At 43.9% G+C, this 20,825-nt stretch overlaps 1 protein-coding gene across 3 annotated transcripts in view; it reads left to right on the top strand.

The window, feature by feature from the left end:
- The window catches only part of EFR3B (EFR3 homolog B), a 219,797-nt gene that overhangs the window by 136,150 nt on the left and 62,822 nt on the right, over window positions 1-20,825 (top strand). For all 3 annotated transcript variants that reach the window (XM_075598625.1, XM_075598627.1, XM_075598626.1), the window contains one exon: window positions 14,561-14,682. In XM_075598625.1, coding sequence (XP_075454740.1) covers window positions 14,561-14,682 — 122 coding nt within the window. The remainder of the gene's footprint in view (window positions 1-14,560; window positions 14,683-20,825) is intronic.

The raw sequence follows: 20,825 nt of genomic DNA, 5'->3' as shown, positions 1-20,825 counted from the left end.
ACCCTCCTGCTAAAAATACCCCCCCCTGCTCAAACAGTAACCCCCCTCCCTGCTCATCCAGTAACCCCCCTCCCTGCTCATCCAGTAACCCCCCTCCCTACTCACTGTAATCCCCTTCTCAAACACGGTGTTCCCACAGTGTTCTGTGGGCGCTCTGTGCACTCGCTGCACTCGGTGAGGGCTGAGGGCTGTGTGTGCGCGCGCCGTGGCCGTCTGTGCGCGCCGTGCGCGTGCGCCTTGTGTGCGGCTTGTGAGATGTGGGCTGCCTGTTCCCCCTGCTCCTCTGCGGTTCCGACGTGTAATGACCCAGCGGGGTCATGTGACGTCACGGCATGGCAACGTGACCCCGCGGGGTCATTTGACACCAGTAACCATGGAGACGCACTAAATGTTCAACATAAACATGACATTAAAGTTTATTAAAAGGATTAAAAATTTAATAATAAGCAACACAAATGAAGTGATAACATATACTGTATAATACAACAAAAAGTACTGTATGTAAAATAGAATAAAACATTGTAATAAAGTGACACCTAAACACACCTCTGACCCCCTCTGCTCATGGTTATCTCTGTCATTGTTATCCTACAACACACTGTCCTGTCTGAGAGCTAGTAAAATACTGTACATACTGTACTCAGGTACTGTACTTAAGCCCTCCAGATCAGTTGTTAAAAGCCTCAGGTTTTCAACACTAGGAAAAGGCATACTGAAGACCCCAGGCAGGTAGAAATGGCGGAAACTTCAACCAAAAGTGAGAGGTTTACTGTTCAAGAAAAAATTGCTGCGCTTGACAGAATAAAATCTGGAGTCACGCAAACCAAAGTGGCTAGAGACCTAGGACTGAGTGAGTCTACAGTTCGCGGATGGAAAAAGGAGGAGGAGAAACTTCGTGATGCAATTAAATCCATAGAAACAGACGATGGACTGAAACGTAATCGTTTGCGTGAACCTAAAGACAGACAGTTGGATAAAGCTGTTTTTCAGTGGTTTGTCCAAGAAAGATCCGAAGGCATGCCTCTGTCTGGGGCCCATCTGCAAACGCAAGCCAAAAAGTTTCACAGCCAACTTCATGGCAATGCTTCAACCTGCTTCGCGGCAATTAGTGGATGGCTAGATCGCTTTAAAAGGCGACATGGAATAAGGAAAACCGCTTTATCAGGAGAGATACGGTCAGCTGACGATGAAGCTGCATGCTCGTACCCTGACCAGCTTCAGAAGATAATTGAAGATGGTGGCTATACCGCAGAACAGGTTTATAACTGCGATGAGACCGGACTGTGTTTCAAAATGCTACCGAATACCACTCTGGCCTGTAAGAATGACGAACAGCGTAAACAAGGAATTAAACAAATGAAAGACAGAGTGACTGTACTTTTTTGTGTGAACCAAACTGGAAATCACAAACTGAAGCCACTTTGTATTGGCAAGTTTAAATCGCCGCGGTGCTTCCACCATTTGAATATGGGTACTATGCCTTTTGCGTATGACTTTAGCAAAAATGCCTGGATGACTGCCAGTATTTTTGAAAGGTGGTTTCATCAACAGTTTGTACCAGAGGTCCGTAAAAACTTACGGCAACAAAGGTTGGATACAAAAGCTTTGTTGTTACTTGATAACTGCCCTGCACATCCCCCGGCCGATAGCATAATAAGCCGATATGGAAAAATAAGGGTCAGCTACTTGCCCAAGAACACGACATCCAAAATACAGCCACTGGATCAAGGCATTATTGCAACCTTTAAGATGAACTTTCGGAAAACACTGATACATCGAATAATCACAAGTGATGATTCAGTTACGTAATTTTTAAAGAAAATGAATCTAAAAGAAGTTTTTTATATTGGTGGCGAAGCATGGGAAGCGGTCGCACAAATGTGCATGTTGAAATGTTGGCGAAACATAACAGGTGCACGTCCGGTGCCGGCTAACGTTGAAGTCGCCAGTGACAGTGAAGACGATGCTGACTTTGAGGGGTTTACGGAGGAAGAAGTCACCGCCGCCAATCTGTTATTTGCAAACTATGTGAATGAAGGCCTCACAGAACAGGAAATAGCCAATGCAGAACGAGTACTGGAACCGTTCCTTGATACGGAAAGTGGGGCTATAATTGACTCTTGGGGACAGCAGCTGTCCTACTCATGAACATATGACGGACTCAGAAATCATTCAAAGCCTTAGCAGTGAAAATACGGATTTGGATACTACTGAAGACGATGAGGACGAGGAACCAGAGCCGCCACAAAAGATCACAGAGGCGCTGGTAGGATTACAAACAGGACTTAAATTTCTAGAGACAGAAAACATCGATTCAATTACAATCTTGCAATTAAAAAGAATCATTGAAATCGTCAAAAAGAAGAAAAGAGATGCACTGAAACAGACAACCCTCGATAGTTTTTTTAAAGTGTAATTGTATTGTATGTCAGTAATCTCAAGCTGTTTTTATTATGTACAGTACTGTATGTTTTTTGTTGTACAGTTGTTACATGAACACAGAGTGCATTACACGGTTTTCACTTTAATTAGGAATTACAGCCCCATTGTTAATGTTCAAACAGCAATGTACAGTAACTGTAATGTTACATGTACTGTATAAAAGCAGTTGCGAGTTAAGTATGTGCTGTATCTACAGTGGATACTGTATGTGTTTTTGTGTGTTGAGCAAAAAGTTATTTAACGTTCAGTACTTTATTTACAGTATTTATGAGAAATGAACAACACGATAATTGGTGTTGTAAATACAGTACTTTATTGTAGAATGCATCAATAAAAGTGTTAATACTGTACAATTGTGCATTTTCTGTATTTTGTATTCTACTGCTGAGGTTTTAAACACACCGACACACTGTCACACATACACACACACACACACACACACACACTGACACACACAATGACACTAACACACTGACACACACTAAAACACACCCTTACACTAACACACTTACACACACTTAAACACACACACAATGACACTAACACACTTACACACACTTAAACACACCCTTACACTAACACCCTTACACACACTTAAACACACAGACAATGACACTAACACACTTACACACACTTAAACACACCCTTACACTAACACACTTACACACACTTAAACACACACACAATGACACTAACACACTTACACTTAAACACACACACACTGACACACACAATGACACTAACACACTGACACACACTTAAACACACCCTTACACTAACACACTTACACACACTTAAACACACCCTTACACTAACACCCTTACACACACTTAAACACACACACACAATGACACTAACACACTTACACACACTTAAACACACACACTGACACACACAATGACACTAACACACTGACACACACTTAAACACACCCTTACACTAACACACTTACACACACTTAAACACACACACAATGACACTAACACACTTACACACACTTAAACACACACTCACTGACACACACAATGACACTAACTGACACACACTTAAACACACCCTTACACTAACACACTTACACACACTTAAACACACCCTTACACTAACACCCTTACACACACTTAAACACACACACACAATGACACTAACACACTGACACACACTTAAACACACCCTTACACTAACACACTTACACACACTTAAACACATACACAATGACACTAACACACTTACACACACTTAAACACACACTCACTGACACACACAATGACACTAACACACTGACACACACTTAAACACACCCTTACACTAACACACTTACACACAATGACACTAACACACTGACACACACTGAGACACACACTAACACACACACTGTCCGCCCATACAGTCTGTGTAGTGTTTAGTCATAGCCATGAACAGCGCATGTGTCTGGATGTGGAGAGCATTGCACATGGCTCATGTAAACAAAGCAGGGACGCAACAGTCTCTTCTTTGAAACCCGATCCTATGCACATGCGCAGTGCCATCATAACACAGCAGTGATATGCTGGGCATTCTGAACACTGACAGACACCGGGAGCAGAGCTGCCAGATGCCAGGTAAGATATTTGTGCGGTTGCCGCTGCCCCACTGGGTCTGGGAACGCTGGGAGAGTTCTCAGCTTTCCCTCCGGCAAACGCGGTAGCTCTTATGCGGCGGCCATTTCTTTAAAAAAAAAAATGCGGCGGCCATTTTGTTTTTTCGCGACCCCGTTACTAACGCGGTGGTCTCGGGTGGACCCCGAGGACCACGCTATAACGGGGTTCAGCTGTATATATGAAAAAGAGAAATAGCATATACTGTAAGCAGTGTCAGTAGAGCTCATACCCCAAGCGACTAGTGGTAACTGTACAAAAAATTGTTTCAAAAAAGGGTAGGAAGTATGCTTAGACATAATCCTGCCTTTGTGTACTGTAGATATAGAACAGAATTTACACAAGCATGTCCAATCAGTAAAACAAATGTGAACCTTAAGTGTTGGTTCTCTCTCTGTATGTCTAGCACAGCAGCAACAACAACCTATCACAGCGTAATGAAGACGGTCGGGCAGCAAAGCTTCATATCCGCGACTTAGCAGTTGCCTTCATATTTGCTCACATGAGGTTTCCATTCACCCCGCAATTCTAATCAAGATTTCAACTTCTCTCCTCTCTCGCAATCTACCTTGTTATTGCCAGAAAGACCTTGCTGGCTTACCCTCCCACCCTTATTATTCAATCTTTTATACCTCCATGTCACTTATACCCCACACCTTTAAGTGGCTTTAAAATAAGTGTTTCCTTTGGTTGTGGGAAATAAAAACATTTGTTGTAGCTACGAAAACAAATGCAATTGTGGTTGCTTCATTTTCAGCAACTGTTGAGCCACCTGTGCTGAAGCAGGAACTAGTTGAGCTAGTTGAGCCACGTGTCCCGAAGCAGGGATATCCTTAAAACCTAACCTATTGGGGGGTCTTGTGGACTGGAGTTGAGAAACCCCCAACTTAGGGGTCAGCACCAGAGAAAATCAAAAAGTAATATATATTTTCTTAATTGGGAATGAGCTTTAGGAGGCTGGGACCATGTTGATACAGTACAGTAAGTAAAAGATGAGTCTCAATGCTTGGTCAAAACGTTATTCCCGTCAGCAACAAAATTAGGTGCAAGTTGGGGACCGAAACATTGATCTGTCCACCAATAAATATTGACTACAGTATTCATAAGACCTCGAGAGTGCTGCTTCTTTCTACTGTGAGTGAGAAAGAGTATTTACCAGCAGCAAGGTAATGACAAGAAGTTATCCTGCTCCAATCCAGCAATCACTGACGTGGCAGATGAATTGTTTTCTTGAGAGACTGGAAAAAGGATGGGATATTGAAGAAGAGCTGAACTGGAGATATGTCATTTCTTTCCTAAAATATAAATGATTCCACTGTCAAAAACGGATTGTTAATTCAGTAGCTGGGCGCACTTCAGCGCTCACTGGCTCACTCTACATTCCTTTGCAAGTTGAATCATACACCTGTGAATCATAAGTCGTGATGAATCTCAAAGGTGGAAATGGATACATTGTACTAGCTGCAAACTTTCTTTTGTTCCACCATAACTATCTATAGGTTATTATTCCTGTAATCCTATAGTGAAAAGCGATAAAAGTGTTCATGTACAATACTCGGCCTCTGCACAGCTATTTTTGTTCCGTTACTAAGACCACAGAATGGCCTCTAAAGAATGAGTGTAGCGAATCCATTGCAAATGTGAACGTAAGGGGAATAAACATCTGAAGGGTTATTTGAGATTAAAATGAAGTTACTGTCACAAAGGCAAAATAAATCTACTTATTTTTTGATCAGCTTAGAAATGTAAGTCAGCATTCGACACAAATGAATGTAAGATTCTAAGCAGAGATTATTTTGGTTATGAAATTATTACATAAATATTTTTTAAAGTTGGTCTAAAATAAAATATGATCAATCCAATTAAAAAAAAAAGGTATTACCCGTTCTGGACAGACTCACGTATTGATGCATAATCACAACTGGACTAAGAACTTTGCAGGAGATTTTGAGGTGGTCACGAGGGGAAGGCAGACAACTTCAATAAGAACAATCAAACTGGACTGTGAATCTGATTCCAGAGCAAACTAGAGTATTTTGGTGGTGGTTATACCATTTTCTGGACCAATAGAGTTATTTGTGGCTGTAGCTTGACATTGGAACAAGGCTGATAGGGTTTTGTCCAGCCCTGGACCTGATCCCGTGAAGTCAGTATTTAATGGCAGCATGGATGGAAAAAAGGCAGAGCACTGCCAGAAAAACAGAGGAGGCCCACATATGAAAATTATTTATTCAATGAGTGGATCATCACTGACCCCTCGGTATGCAACGCACCTACGCGTTTCGGGCGGCACGCCCTTTATCATGTCAGCTTATATTGTGGGACATTATCTGTACTGTTGATGGTGTGCCCGTGAGCACTAGGTACTAGTCCCCTATTCCCTGGCAAGGGATACGGACACAAAGACACTCATTACTCATTGGAGTGGGCCAAGCAGAGAACCACATTTGTTATATGGATACCATTAGCCTCTGCAGCACCGTTTGCACACATCTTTAATGGCAGCATACCTACAGTAATAGTGAACCTAATCAGCTGCTGGATAGCATTTGCTTCAGTAAACGTCCGAGCTTTACATGTGTACCTGACCAGCCTGCTGCTGTTGCTGCTGCTGTTGCTGCTGCTGCTCCTGTTCTCTACTGCTTCTAGGACACACCCTTTTGCTTCCTTTAAAAGCTGGGTGTTTCCTCCTTCCTGTTACCAGTTCAATGCGATTTAGCCATCTTGTTCTAGATGTGCTACCTGGTTGTTCCTGACCTGCCCAGCCCTCCGCTTTCTCTGACCTTGTTTCTGCCTGCAGCCTTCCCTGATCTCACCTTGCTCTGACATAGTTCTTGCCTAGGGTTGCCAGGTGGCTTCTTCAAAAATACTGGACACAATGGTGAAAGGTATGACGTGCTCAAGACACACACCTCTCTAATGTCTCTCCACTCCATGCTGTTTCCATCCTCTCCTTGGCCCCACCACCGGGCTCCTGACACCTCCTCCTGATTGTCTGCATTAGCCAGCAGCAATCAATCGGGATGGAGGAAGCTGCCCAGCCCCCTCGCATCAGCTCTGCTCTTTCCCTGCTCAGGGAAATCTCGCGCCCCCCCAAGCTGGTCAGGTTACTTTGTCCAGAGAATTAATACCAGACACATACATGTCCAGTATTACCTCATTTTTTACTGAACAGTGTCCAAATACAGGACTGTCCGGTTCAATACTGGACACCTGGCAACCCTATATTCCTGCAGCCTGTCGTAATCCTGGCTTGTTCTGACCTCTCTTCTGCCTCCTGCTATGCCCTGTGCTTGAACTAGACCTGCTGGTTTCAACCATAGGAATCCACTCGGAGTCCACTGTGTTCTGGTGCCTAACCGGTTTTAGATGTTATGTTCAAGTTATTCCTATGAGGAAATATCAATTCAAACACATCACTTTGTCACCAGGTAGTAAGGAGGAATAAAATAGTTGGGAGAAATTGGGGAACTTGTGTACAAGCACCCAAATAATCCACATGTCCATTGACGCATGTCCTGACTCCGGGTGCTTTTGCTATTAGGGCAGCGTGAACGAAATAAAGAGCAAAGCCTTCTCTAGTGATACAGTGGAACATGGTTACAAGTTCTTATTTACGGACATATGTACTAAGTGGTGCTATGCCATAAGACACTTTCCTTCAAGCAAAATGTCAGTGAAGGGAAGGTCACTAAAGAGCCCACACACTGTACTTGCGCTGAAATACTTGAAAACGAGAGGTAACTCTCAATGTATTACTTCCTGGTAAAACATTTTATAAATAAATAAAAGTTGGTGGTTTATTTACCATTCAAGTCAACAGAAAGTTAGGCACACCGTCCCTCTAAGGAAAAACAAAAGCAAACACAGAAAAGCCACGTTTGGGAGACAACTAAACAGAACAGGCCCTGACTAACTGACTGGTGGAACCCCCAAAGTATGGAGGTGCCTGGGCAATTAGCCACCCTAGTGTCCACACACAAGGCCCACCCAAAGAGTGTGTGGTGTAGCGCTACACCCTTAGGCCAGACCAGGCCGACTTGGAATAGTGGATCCGCAGAACCGCAACGTGATCACACGACACGGTCTACCAGATCCTCTCCTGTCCGTAGGCGTTCGCCTCTTGAGGGAGCTCCCGCTGGAGGGTGTCCCTTAATGTGTATGGTTGCCTGTTGTCTGGTCCCAGACTGCAGGCCGCGCACACCGCATGACGTCCATCACTGGTGCACTAATACTGCAATAACAGCGCTGTGTGCTACTGGGGAAGCGTCCCTATCTAGGGGCCTTCCCTACACACACAAACTGAAGGGACTGGGGCCTATTTGGGGCCAACGGGGCATCACTGGCCTAGTCCAAGGGAACACTGCCCCCTGGACACAACCATCTCCAGTGAGGTCCCTGCTCCGACTGGCGCGCGGTCCCTAGGGTGCCAAAAGTATCTTTCTAACCCCTCAGGATTCCGACAGCCCTGTTGGCTGCAGTCTCCCATGTGGTGAGCAGCCCCATGTTCTGCTGGGACATGTAGTCCCGTGCAGAGCCTGTTTATGGACACTACTCTGGCCACTGCGCATGCGCACCTGCTCCATTGCACATGCGCGAGATTCAACATGGTGGCACCCTGCATTGGCGATCTGCCACGGAGCTCCCGGAGCTCCGAACAAGCCGCAGCCTCCCCTGCACCCGCTACCGAGGTGAGTGGGGACCCGGCTACATTGGGAAAAGGGTATCACACTGTCCCATAAACAAAACACTCAATTTAGTGGTGTCAGCATTTATACCCAGGGGGAAGGGCTTGTAACCCCGCCCCATAACAGGGCAGTTCCAGGTACTGACAGGCATCACACCATACATGTGACCCAGTCAGTGCCCTCCCCAGGTATGACACTCCAACTGCCGATTTAGGCCTGCCCCTGGCAACATAGTACCCATCCAGGCTGCAACTGCAGGCTAGGCCTTGCCAGGAGATTAACCCCAACACTGCCTGTTCCTATCAGGACTTATAGTTTTGGGGCCAGTAGAAGGCTATAGCCAGGGGCACTTGGCTATATATAAAGTCCCAAATTAGAGAGAATGCGTACAGCTCTTCACACCTGAAGTTTTTATGTTGAAACGCAAAAGGGGCTCACCATTATTAGCGAGCATGAGTGTCACAGTGGACCAGAACTTATCAACACTTTTTATATTTTTGGGATTCTCGATTGAACATGACAAGGAGGCAAAATAAATTGTCATTTATTTCCTTGATAGACAAACACTCGACAGCTTCAGAATACACTTAATTCAACATTTACTGGGATGGGGAAACAAAATAATTTGTCCTTTGCAAGAAAGCGCAAGAAATGCAGTCTCTGATTTAAAGTCCGTTTGGCTAGATCGCAAGTTGCCAATCTAATATCTCTGCCAAATGAAGAAAGTTCGTAATAGTTTGTAAGAATTCATTCGGGAGTCACCAGGGCTAATGAATTCCGGAGTTTGGGGTAAATCCTTAGTTGCGATGTTGTTAAACCCTTGCGTCCTGAAACCGCTACCGCTGTACTCGAACAGAATTTTGTGCAATGTTTGGTTACGTCATGAATCACACAGGGGATAGCTCGGAGGGCAGATTTATAGGGTTCACAGACCTATCTATAACATGCATGCCCAATCCCCTCCGGGGGAACATTTAACCCACCAATCTCCGATTTGCCCGTAGTTTGCAAAACGGGCAAAATAGGCTTTCCTGTTTGCACCGCACATGTGTTAGCTTGACACCAATGCGACTTAGCATACCTGGGGTACACCCCTTATCTGGTGATCCTTAGTCTGGGGTTTGGCCACAAGGTGTGAATGGCTCAAGCTGAGTACCGGGATCTGGCACTCAGCAACATCCCGGCCATTTTCACACTTTGGATCTCTGAGGCTTTTCATCCCTTCATTTCACTAGACTCAGAGGTTCCCACTTGGCGGGGTCTCTTTGAAGTGCAGGAAGGAAAATACCCTCAGCTCATTCACCCCTGGCATATTTACATGCCAAAGGATTTTTCCCGGGCTTACATAAAAACTATTCCTGCCTGTACATTTTAAAAATTACAGTATTGTACACTTTATTAAAACATAATGTTGTGGGGGTGTCACAACTGTAATTTTTATGTGAGTGTGAGTGGTTTATTTATTTGGACTTGCACCCCAAAAATCAAGGTGCTAGCTGTCTCCGTTCGCGAGTTAGCCCGCTTAATTGAAAGGCTTTCTTGTGGGATGCCAAGTTCACATACTTCTCACGTCAATTGACCGGCTTCCGACGCCAATAGACTATCCGCCTTTCAAGTTAAGCGAGCTAACAAGGTACGGATACATTTTATCAGAAAACCACTTCAAATCTAACTGCAAGCCACTTATTCAATTGAACGTGCGGTTACAAGGTCGAGTGCTTGAAAATGGATTCCTATGCTTCAAACAGACCTCCCATCCAGCCATGCTTCTTCAATCAGCGCTAGCTTCGGCGCTCACAACGCCATCTTGTGCCTGAAAACCATATAGCACACTTTGTACAGCCGCGGCCCCTTTTATTCTCCAACATCTCGGAATTTTTTCGGGGATTTTTTCCGAATGCCACGTAATTCACCGCACTTCACCGCGTTCATGCCGCATTCATACCGCATTCATGTTGCATATATTCAATATTACGAGCGCTAAAATACCGGAACATATTCCGGAAAAAAAAAATACTGCATCTGCCCGCGGTTATCAATCAGAGTTGCGCCGATATGGCCGCATTAGGATAAAGGCGGCCGCAGCTGTATGTAATTCTTTTACTGCAGGCAGGGAACAGCCTGCAAAATGGTAATAAGAAGGCTGGGACAGGGGTAAATACATCAGGGTCATGCATATACTTTTAACCCCTTCACTCCCAGCACGAGTTGGGGTTAATCAGCCGGGCATAATACCTTTATTAATGGCCTGATTAACCCCACTGTTGCCACAATGCGACATTATCCTTATCAAGCATGAGACATTTTTCCTTGTTCAGCACATACCAATTTATGTTTTTTTTTTTTTAATGTTACACCGTATCCGATTTTCTTGTTTAGAAGTGAATCTTTGTGCATAAATATATGCATTTGTAAAGTTGCGATAGCCTGGCCTACTTTGCAATGCATTGCTGGCCCCTCTGACAGCAAATGCTTTAGGGCAATTCTGATGGGAAAATAGCTTGTTACAAAAACACTGCTATTGGCTCTGGTGGCAAACTGTATTTTCCTGTTAATAACGGAGTAATCTCGCTCTGCTGTTTTACCCCGGGGAGCCACATGTGTGTGACAGTTTTGCATAAAAGAACTGTAGAACCGCCAGTCGGATTCCTCTGTTCTGTTGTGAAAACCTGTTGTATTGATGCAATTATCCAATCACTACCGTTTCAGACTCGCCAGCACGACTTTACCCACTGATTTAGTCACAATACTTCATACCTTAAAGAATGATGTAACAGGGAAAGAAGAAAGAGAAGTCCTACACAATCTTAGAAGCTGATATCTGGAGAGATTTGATCTGTTATTCTTGGGGATCTATGGGGGTTCTTTACTCTCACAATCACCGGGACGCTATCAAACAGAAACTCCCATTGTGATAAACCCAGAAGGCAGTGTAAGGAATAACCAATGCCAATAGTGGTTTGCGTTGACACACTGCAGTTACAGTATTTGCTCACAGGTGCATCACATGTAAAAAAATAAATGATAATGTAAGTAACACAATGAAAATAATGTATATTTGTTATATGTGGGCTAGATTTTAATCTATTTATTTATTTATAAAATGTTTTACCAGGAAGTAATACATTGAGAGTTACCTCTCGTTTTCAAGTATGTCCTGGGCACAGAGTTAAGACAAATAAATACATGGTTACAAATACAGTTACATAAAGGAGCAGGTTACACATTATATACAAGACATTGCATGCACAGTTAAAGATTATATTATGGGCGTATGAAACAATTACAGACCAGATTAAAATGTGTGACAGCCTTAGATTTAAAAGAATTTAAACTGGTGGTGGATGTAAGAGTCTCTGGTAGGTTGTTCCAGTTTTGGGGTGCATGGTAAGAGAAGGAGGAACGGCCGGATACTTTGTTGAGCCTTGGGACCATGAACAGTCTTTTGGAGTCTGATCTCAGATGATAAGTGCTACATGTGGTAGGGGTGAGGAGCTTGTTCAGGTAGCTGGCTCCTGGTGGCTTTCTTGGCTGGTAAAGAAAATGGAGAAAAATACAATGTGGAAAAGAGGTGCAGAATTGAATAGATCCTACTATACTATGTGCATGAATTAACCTAGTACCGTAAGTCACAAGCAGGCTCACACAGCACACCTTTAGAACACAGCACCTTTACACTGATGCTAGGAGAGTCGAGGTGGAAATTATTCTGCTCGGGTCAATCCAGTACCAAATTGTGCCAATCTGTATAATATCATTAATGCACAGCACACACATTTCAAGTGATGTGATTATTCATGTTCTTTACTCACACATTTTATCCTGCGTGCAACTACGAAGTACCCATTTTACTGCAGTAAACCTCCCTGCTAAAGCTTTAATATTAGAAAAAAAAAGCAGCATTCTCTCCCACCCCCACTCAATTTTTTTAATGTTTTTTTTATTTTATTTTTGTATTTTTATCTTCATCATTTGGATGGGAAGGTCCTGAGCTCCAGAGCTCCTTATTTTTTCACTATTGGGAAATTAATATGGAGACCAGGTTAGCCGGACTCCTGTAGGCCAATAGGAAGTTGTGAAGTCATTGGGGTAAGATATTGCAGCGGGCTCCTATTGGATGCTAATGCAAAGGTACATTTCTGTGAGACCAGGCGATCCCTGGAGCTGAACATAGCAAGGTGCACCTCCAGAGGACCTCTGGTTCTCAAATTTGGAGGGATAGCTGCTTCAGCCCTTTAGTTGCCCTTGGACATAGCTGCTACGGGTTATGACACCCTGGGCTACGTCCCCAAAATAATGCTTGATGTCTTAGCGGAGATGGCGTCCTGCACTGATCTGAAGTGATGGCGGATATGAGGGAGATGACTCCTCGCCTTTCCGTTCTGTAATCGGTGATGGAGCGATCACGTGACCACTTTGGAGAGTGACCATGTGACCGCAAGTGCCGGATGGACATTGGTACTCTGGCCCTGTGGCCCCTCCGGCACTCAAAAGGTTCAGCTGTTTATTATTTAACATTTTCAGCATCGGATGTTCTTCTGTACATGGTGTAACATCCTAATGCCATACAGTAGTAGTTGTGTCTTGATCATAAAATCACCTTTTCTTACGGTTTAAAGACTACATATAATCAGCACAAAAGCAAATGGACAAAACATGATGATTGTAAAGCTCATTATTATCTCTATACAGTCTTGATGTTTTTGTTCCCGGGTCAAGCAGTTTTATTGGAATATCGAGGATTACATGTATTCATTTTTCTCTTGTGTGCTAGCGATATGTTCTTACACTTTCACTGTCAGATGGGCCAGAAACATACATTGTATTGCAGGCCCTTCTGGGAGCTAAAGGTTTAGGATAGCAGCATTCCTATGATAAACTTGCAATACTTACAAAAAAAGATTCCCCCCTAGGTTTGAAACAGGGGGTCTCTGGAGCTAAACTGTGTTAATTTCAGCTTCAGGGAGCCCCCCTGCTCCCAGAGTTACTTACATCAGAAGGTTCCACGGGTTTTCCTGCAGGTTTAGAGGTCCCGCTTCACACGAGCCAATAGGAATCCGCAAGAAATGACGTAGCCGCTCCCTATTGGCCCGTAAGAGGCGGGACCTTTAAATGCATTTTGGGTGCCCAACGGGGGCTGCTACTGGCAGCACCTTCCAAGGTAAGTACCTCGGGAAGTAGGAGGTCACCAGAGCTGAAATAAACATGGTTCAGCTTCCCACCTAGTAGAAAAGAGGCAATGGTTCTCCATGTCGAGTAAGACATTTAGATACTCATTTAAACAAGGGTGGTTTCTTGCCCTGTAATCTTTTCCTTTTGATGTGATTCATTCTGTTACTATCTGCGTCACTTTCCTAGTGATTATCACATCCTTCTTTCTTTCTTTTTGTCCTTTCTATTTCATGTCGCCTCACCATCTTATTGGATTCATTGGTCTACCTCTGCGTTAGTCTTTGCTGCTCTTGGCTGTGCTATTCTGCAACACCTGCATATGCCCCTATTCAATGTAGTTAAATGCAGGGTAACACGGCATCAACTTCTAATGAATGTAAGCTAACGAATCACCCCGCTTCTCACTATACTGGCTAGGACGAAATTGTGGGAGAGTTTGTAACCGACAAGAATGTTCGTCCAAAAATAATAATGGCTAATGCAGATTGCTTGATGTACTTTCACTTATTTCATCTTTATCTGTTTAACTTGCTATTGCTTTTGACACTCATATTCTCGCTCTCTCCTTTTTTGTCCCGCTCACTCTCCTCCGCATCATTCTCCATGGGCGTCGCTCGGCTGCAGTTTGTGAAGTTTGCTAACATAGAAGAGGACACTCCTTCCTACCACAGAAGCTACGACTTCTTTGTCTCCCGCTTTAGTGAGATGTGCCACTCCAGCTACGATGAACTAGAGATCAGGACGAAGTAAGTCTGAACCAAACTGTAAGAAAAATAAGCTTTATATATTATAAGTCCTATTGGGAAACATAAACAAGTGATAATAAAAAGAACCCATTGTTTCCATGTTGAAAACAACCTACTGTTACAATATACTGTATGTACAGGTAGTCCTCGCTATCCAACATTTCACTTTACAACGAATGGCATATCCAATGTTTTACAATGCAACCCTGTGTGCTGTTTATCGACGCCGTAATGTGTAATCCGACGCCTGAATGCGTTATCCAACGCTCACCGCCACTGGTTAACATGGGACTCACTTTACAACGGTTTCACTATCCAACGCTACTTCCAGAACGAATTCCGTTGGATAACCGAGGACTGCCTGTAGTTATTATAAAAATGACAGATTACGTTACAGAATAATGCATATTACCAGTAGTATGAAGGTGGAACAGTTTCTTTTCATATCCTCCTGCCCATATCTTTGCTGTCCCTGAAGCTTCTTCGACTCTGGAGCATCTCTTCACTCTAGCATTTTACTTCCGTTTTTATGCTAGTTTTGGGGTCCTCTCTGCACAGGTCCATGTGCACAATTCTGGTTGGTCAGAGACAATCTACTCTATCACACTATTTCCAAGCTATACTGACAACTGGTGTGGTGGGAAGAACTGTGATTGTGAGATCCACCTCTAGATCCTATACATAGCCCCCTTGTGCTCATGCAGCTGTTGTGTACAGTTAGGAGTTTTTCCTTTTAAATACAGTACGTTGGATACTGGAAATGCATAAATGAGAGAGGAAGCTGGTTTCCTTGTGAATCAGATGCTATTGGAATTCAGTTTCACTCCTACAGACGTAGCCAAGCTCACCGTTTTCCGCAGTGGGGTAAACTGCAATTACGTAACCGCGGTGGTCCTGGCACCAGAGAATTAACGCTGCAAGGGTGTGACCCGGACACTGAACTCCCGCGGCACAACCATAGTAGACATTGTCTCCAGCGCCGGAGAGTTTCACCTTTTCTGCGGCTCCAGAGACGGTATGTTTTGCTACATCTGTAGATATGATAAACTGGCTTTCCCAGGATTACATAAGTACTGTAGCTGTTACGCTGTTGCTTTCAAAGGCAAACACAAATGTTTGTGTTGGAATAATATATATATATATACCCCGTTATAACGCGGTCCCTCTGGTCCACAGAATGAGACCTCGCCGCGCGAGGACTTACTGGCATCTGCATTTCTCTCCTCTCTGCGGCTCTCGGCTCTCTCCTCTCCCTGCCGTAGACTTCTCCAGTGTAGAGGAGGGTCACATGAACCACACATCCCCCTAAACCACGTGGATTTTTTTTTCTTTTCCTTTGAACATTCAATACTTTATTGCTAACAGACACACACACACACACACCATGTGGGAGTTGAACATGAATACATTTTATATAATACACATGCAGGATTTGGAACTCAGGTCCTTGCGCGGCGAAAGGAGGTGTTTTCAAATCGGGAGCCACGTTTAGACCGCGTTATAAGCGGATCCGCGTTGCAATGGATCGTGCTATAACGGGGTTGAGCTGTATATACACATGTTCATAGACACATACAAACACATGTTAAGGTCAGGCAGATTGCAGTAATCATATCACAAATGTTATGATGAAATATAAGACTTATATATGGACTTATATATGATGTTACCAATAGTCAGACTGAACAAAACTAAAACTCGCCCAAAACTAATAAGGTGCTGCCTAAGGTTTCGGCTTCCATGGAAGCTGTAAAAGAGATTCCATAGGTGCACTCCTAATCGTACCTCTACTATAGCACAATGCTACCAGACAATGGTTATAAACTATCAGAATATCCAGGGAGGTGTGAATATGTAAAAGTGTCTCTCCAGTTGTGCTAATGAGGAAAACACCCACCTAGAAACTAAAGCTGTCTCACATTGTAATCTGGTCTGTAACTGTTACATACGCCTATAATATATACAGTATTATCTCTTACTGTGCATGCAATGTCTTTTATATAATGTATAACCCTGTTCACTTAATGTAACTATGTATTTGTAACCATGTATTTGTCATCATAACTCTGTGCCCAGGACATACGTGAAAACGAGAGGTAACTCTCAAATGTATTACTTCCTGGTAAAACATTTTATTTATAAAGAAACAAATAGATTGGTGTATAAAGTGTGGAGCGCTTAGATGTTCTATCTTGTAGAGGATTTATACATATTATATATACCGTATCAGTGTAAATACAGAGAAGTGATTAAAAGAGGGTAGTTTATTAAATCAATATAACAGATAAAATAATAAAAATGATGGTTAGACTGCGGCATAAGGCTAATAGACGATAGTTAACATGGGACTACCTCAAACATACAGTAGATTTAAACATTGAATCTACGATGAATACTGGAGCTAATGGGCTAATGCCAGTGAAAGCATGTACAGTATAGTGAATATTAGTATATAGCTGGACTTAATCTATGTTTGAACTAGTTCTATGTTAAGACTGTTGGTCTTTGAACTTTAAAACCTATGCATGAATAATTAGAATTTAAACTGTACAATTCATGTACTAAGCAGTTACTTAATGTAGTAGGACTGCAACACCACATTTATATCTGATATCACTTATTAGTGAATCTAAGGGCTACACCCTCACCCTTTTGGACCCTAATAAGGTTCAATCAAGGCAATTAACTATCGATTAGGAGTGAACCTATTGAAAGGGATTTGTTTCCTCTTTCTCTCCACATAGTTACCAATAGTCAGATTCTGATATTAGGTTAAATCACTGATGCAGCAGGGATAATTTCCTAAATACTCCTAAGTACAAATGTAAGCTTAGGGTTTCCCTGTTGCAATTTCCTTACTTGGGACTTGTTACATCAGGGGTTCTCAACTCCAGTCCTCAAGATCCCCCAACGGGTCAGGTTTTGAAATTATTTTAAAATTATTTATCATATATATTTTGCAATTGAAGGTATTCTATTAAAAAACAGATGTAGCCATGTATAAAAATGGTATACAGTTCTTTCTCCTGCTGGCAGTAAAACCTAGTAAGTATGCAGGATTGCCAGCATCAATTATGGAGGTTTGCCCTCACACCCTGGTGAGGTGTCATATGTACACAAGGGGAGTGGTAACATGCTCTGTGTCCACTATCAGTGACACAAGAGGTGTGGCTGTTTTCTGAGTCTATATAAGATACAGAACTGCCTAAAGTTAGTGTGTGTTAAGCAGTGGTTGGAGAGTGTCAATCAAGGGATCCGTTATGATCCAGTTCTGGAGGTCTGCAGCAGTTAAGGCTGTCAGATATAATTGGTAGTTACCTACACTGTGATCAGGGACCTGACACAGGTGGGTATCTCCCTGAGGGGAGAGGTGACCCAACTCCATTGGGAGGGAAAGAACTTCTGAAAGAATGTACTACAACAAGATGAGCGGCTAGGACGACCGCTGTGAGGGGCAGTCTGCATGATGATGTCAATAAAGATGCCCAGATTCACCAGACCCTTGCTGTGTATGTGTGGAGTCATTGCACAGAAGGAGGCACCACAGAGGAGGTCCTCATCAGACACATCCTCCTGCAGCCACAGAGATCCTGATGAGGTGGAGGCGCTGCATCAGATTTGAGTAGGACTCTAAGAACACTACCTCAGATGCCTGTCTTGCTGATATCCCCATACCAACCCAGGGGGAGACTCAGGAGCCTGTACGCCAGCAGGTGCACCACACATCATACATACATGTAATGGGGCCAGGAGACCACAGGTGCCAATGTGAGATTGGGTGGGGGCCCGTAAAACCGTTACACAAAAAAAAAACTCCCTGCGCTACTCTTTCTTCCCTCCCTATTGCTTCCCTCCCTATTACTGCTACTCCTAATCTGTGGCAGCCTGCCCCCTAATCCTGTCCGTATCCACATACCAATCCTTTTTTGTCCTACACCCTGCCCCAAAGTCTCCTTCTCAGCATGCACAGCCAATCAGTCCAACCTCATCGCAATGTCACCTCTCCCTTCCTTTTTCCTGTGCCCTATGGAATGCACCATCTGTCTGCAACAAATTTACTGCAGTACATGACTTATTCATTCCATTATTCTAGCCATTAAAGAAACCTGGCTCAACCCCTCAGACACCGCCTCTCCTGCTGCTGCACTCTCCTATGGTGGTCTCTTCCTTAGCCACATCCCCAGACCAGGGAATAGACAGGTCAGAGGAGTTAACATACTACTTTCCCCAAGTTGCACATTTCATGTCATACCATCCTTCCCGTCCCTCTTCTTCTCATCCTTCCAAGGACATGCTGTCTTTTCCCCACCTTTTCCTCTGTGTCACTGTTATCTATCACCCCCCCCCCCCATGGACATATATCTCTATTTCTTGACAAAGTTGCCATAGGACTTCCTCACTTCCTCTCATCTGACACACCTACTGTAATCTTTGGAGACTTAAAAATACCTATTGACAATCCCAATGCCACTCCAGCTGTCCATCTTATTTCTTTAACCTCCTCACGGCAATGAGCACTCCCTTTATCTGGTTTTCTCCTGCTTCTGCTCTCTCTAACTTCTCTAACACGCCCTTCCCTCTCTCTCTCTGACCATTACCTCCTAACCTCTAGCCTCAATTTACCCTCTGCATCCTCCCCTCGCACAACTAAATCCAAACAATTAATTTTCCACTGTGACTGAGGATGAGGTCTCTACGCTCCTCATCATCTCACCCAACAGCCTGCCCCATTAATCTTATTCCCTCAGATCTCCCCTGCTGCCTTTTTGACACACTGAGCCCCACCCGAACTCACCTTTTTAAACTCTCTCTTCTCCGGCACATTCCTTTCTTATTTAAAACATACACTCATCAAGCCCATTCTAAAAAAAAAACCCTCTCTTGACCCATCCTCCCTCTCTAACTACCACCCTATATCTCATCTCCCCTTTGCCTTCAAGCTACTTTTGCGATTTTGTGTACAACCGCCTAATTCACTTTCTCCTCCAACTCCCTGCTTGGCCCTTTGCAATCTGGTTTCCACGCTCTACACTCTACTGAGACAACCTAAGACTTACTCGCAGCTAAGTCTAATGGTCACCTCTACTTACTAATGATCCTGGATCTCTCTGCTGCCTTTGGCACTGTCGATCACACCATTTTCCTGAACACTCTCCAATCTATTGACCTCCGTGACACAGCCTTCTCCTTGTTCACATCCTACCTATCCAACCGCTACTTCAGTGTTTACTTCTCTGGTCTCTCCTCCTCTTCACTCCCCCTTTCTGCTGAGGTCTCACAAGGCTCTGTCCTTGGTCCTCTGCTTTTCTCACTCTACATCTCCTCTCATGTGGAACCAATACAATCTTTTGGTTTTCAGTATCATCTCTATGCAGATTATACCCAAATTTACCTCTCCTCCTCAGACATTTACCCATCTATTCTGTCTCGTGTCACCAACTGTTTCTCTGTAATCTCCTCTTGGTTGTCCCACCAGTACCTGATGCTTAACATGTCCAAAACAGAACTAATACTCTTTCCCCCTTTGACTGCCACCCCTACACCCAAACTCTCCCTCACTGTCAATAATACCACAATCTCATCAACACCTCAAGACCACTGTCTAGGGGTCATACTTGACTGGGATCTCTCCTTCATTCCTCACATTCAGTCCCTTACTAAGTCCTCCCATCTACACCTTCAAAATATTGCCAGGATATGCCCTTTTCTCACTCATGATCCAACTAAAATCCTAATTCACTCATCGTGTGATGCCTTGACTATGTAACAGGTGCTTGCCACAAACAGGATGGAACCGTGAGGCTGAGGTAGGGATATTGATACACCGACCTGAAGCCGCATCCAGATGCGGGACACGTCGTCATGGGTAGCCTGGTCAGGGTAGGAGAGAGCAGAATAGTAGGAGAGCAACCCTGGGTCGGGGAATGGAGAGAGACAGGTTGTAGGGGAGGCTGGTCGAGGATTGGAGAAATCAGCGGGATCAAAGTAAGGCAAGGTGAGGTGAGGCAGAGTGCTTGCGACCAGCACACGTCACAAGAGATTATGCTCAGCCAACTTCCAGGTGGAAGAGGCTGAGACTAAAAAGCACGGAGATGCAATCAGATGGAGAGCTGCACAGTAGACAGGAACAAGGCTGCAGCCAA

The sequence above is a fragment of the Ascaphus truei genome, chromosome 4 (genome assembly GCF_040206685.1).
Source record: "Ascaphus truei isolate aAscTru1 chromosome 4, aAscTru1.hap1, whole genome shotgun sequence".
NCBI classification, from domain to species: Eukaryota; Metazoa; Chordata; class Amphibia; order Anura; family Ascaphidae; genus Ascaphus; species Ascaphus truei.
This window is presented reverse-complemented; position numbering and strand designations above follow the sequence as displayed.